The sequence below is a fragment of the Chinchilla lanigera genome, unplaced genomic scaffold (genome assembly GCF_000276665.1).
Source record: "Chinchilla lanigera isolate Chin_1 unplaced genomic scaffold, ChiLan1.0 scaffold00040, whole genome shotgun sequence".
Classification (NCBI taxonomy): domain Eukaryota; kingdom Metazoa; phylum Chordata; class Mammalia; order Rodentia; family Chinchillidae; genus Chinchilla; species Chinchilla lanigera.
The window spans coordinates 14,449,203-14,451,442 of NW_004955441.1; the positions used below are offsets into that span (position 1 = coordinate 14,449,203).

Sequence of the window (2,240 nt, forward strand, 5' to 3'; positions counted from 1 at the left end):
GGCAGGAGGATAGCCAAGAGTTTGAGGCCAGTCTGGGTGACACAGTGAGTTCAAGTCCAGCCTGAACTACAGAGTGAGACCTTGTCTCAAAAACAAAAACAAAAAGATCCACCAAAAAACCCCAAATCGAAAACCAACACCCTTCATGATTCAACAGATGCAGAAGATGCCTTTTTAAAGCTTCCCTTATTTTGGAAATTGCAGGGAGTGAGGCTAGCATAAATTCCTTCTCTGGAGAGTTTTTATTTTCTGTGCTTCCTATGGGGAGGATCAATTTTTTTTATTTGCAGGGGGTGGGGTGGAAGAGTTAGTTTAGTTTTCACCACACAGTCCAGTCTAGCCTTAACCTCACAGCCTTCTTTCAGCCTCAGTCCCCAAGCGCTGAGATTATAGGCCCGTGCTACTGTGCTCAGTTCTTCTGGAATAGTTTTACCGGCCAAAAAGAATTCAAAGGCTAGGCTCCCAATCTCTTCCTTGAATTTTAACTTTTAATCTTCAATTCCCTCTTACAACAGTTAAAACTGTTACTGTAAAAATGTAAAAGTAAAGATTTTTGTGGGAACCAGCTGGCTTCTGACCCACAGATAAGCAGCATGAGATCGCCCAGAAAGGAGACGCTGGGAATGTCCGGACATTATCTCCTGTCCTTGGGAGAAAGAACATCTTGTGTTGACACAGAGCGCCTTCCTCTCCTCTGTCCATGAGCAGAAGACCTCCGCATTCCTGCACACACCCCCCCTCCCCGTCATAGGGAACCAGTAAGTGTAAAAAACAATATGAACTAACCAATGCTATCTGCTTCTGTAGTGACGCTTGCAACTCCCCTCCTTTGTGGTTTTTCGGGTTAAAAAGCCAGAGCTAACCTGGCTCGGGGCTCTCTGTTCCTGCGAGTTCAGTGAGCCCCATGCATGCTTGGTGAATAAAAATCCCCTTGCTTCTTGCATGAGAGAGCGTCTCTTGGAGTCTTCCTTCACGCGGCGAGTGTCACGACCCTTACAGTTACAACCCTGAAAAATTCTGCTTTTTAAAACATACCTGGGGCTGGGTGTGGTGGTACACACCTATGGAACAGGCACTTGGGAGGCTGAGGCAGGAGGACAGCTGCAAATTCCAGGCCAGCCTGGGCACATATGTATTGACTTCAAGGCCTAACTACATAAGGAGACCTTGTCTCTAAAACAAAGAAACAAACCAAACCACCACACGTGGGAGCCAGGTGTGGTTTTTGCGCTTCTATAATCCCAAATTCAGGAGGCTGAGGCAGGAGGACTAGAAGGCAGTGAGGACTACATAGCTCAAGGCCGGCCTGAACTTCACAAGAAACCCAACTCAATCCTACTCAGCTGAGGGATCGAGCACCCAAGCAGACCGTCAGAGACTGAGAGGATTAAATCTGTCGCCTGGTTCAGTGGTTGGGAGAAGAAGGCTACGTGCAGCTGCAAGATTTTGTTTTGAAACTGGGGAGAGCGCGCAGGGCCCGCGCAGGAGGCAGGCGCTCACCCTTGAGCTCGCCCCAGCACGCAGGTGCAGGTTTTTGATCCGATCACACAGGGCTGAAGCTCAGCATTCATTTAGCATTTACAAGCTCCTACTACGGGTAGCGCCTGGAGAATTCAACGTGGACGCGAGGCGGGGCAGGCATCTGACTAAATTTTGGGCGCCCTTCCCAGGTTAGGCGGCCGGAGGAGTCCTCACCTTGCTTCACCCCCTCACTCCCGCACCCTCGGACCGCCCGGGGCAGTGCACCGCTTCCGGCGGATTCCTAGCGCCATCCCCGCGGCCACGGCTGCTCACTCCTCCCCTCCCCTCCCGGATCGCGCACGCCTGGGGGCGGGGCTACAGAGCGCTCGCCGCTCCACCGCCTAGTCCCGCCCCTCACGTAGCGGCGCGCCCGGGGGCGGGGCCTACAGAACGCGCGCTCCGCCGCGCCAGCCCCTCCTCGCCCACGTCGGCACGCCGCCTCCCGATTGGCCGCCGGGCCCGGGTCCTCGGACGGCGCGCCCTCCCGGCCCCCAGTTTCCCGCCAGCAGGAGTCGCGCGCGGTGGATGCGGCGTCTCTGGGCGCCCGGCCCGGCCGAGCGGTTGGCTTTGGCCGACTGTCGCTATGTCGCGGCAGAGCACTCTGTATAGCTTCTTCCCCAAGTCCACCGCGCTGAGCAACTCCAGCAAGGGCCCAGCCAGGGCCCCGCGCGAAGGCGGCGCGACCCGCGGGGCCGCCCCTGTGCCTGGCGGAGACGCGG

General features: G+C 55.6%; 1 protein-coding gene across 1 annotated transcript in view; it reads left to right on the forward strand.

Moving 5' to 3' along the window:
• Nucleotides 1-2,004: 2,004 nt before the first annotated feature.
• The window catches only part of Msh6 (mutS homolog 6), a gene marked incomplete in the record, with an annotated part of 20,110 nt that continues 19,874 nt past the window's right edge, over nt 2,005-2,240 (forward strand). Inside the window, 1 exon segment of the mRNA XM_013517569.1 lies at nt 2,005-2,240. Coding sequence (XP_013373023.1) covers nt 2,105-2,240 — 136 coding nt within the window.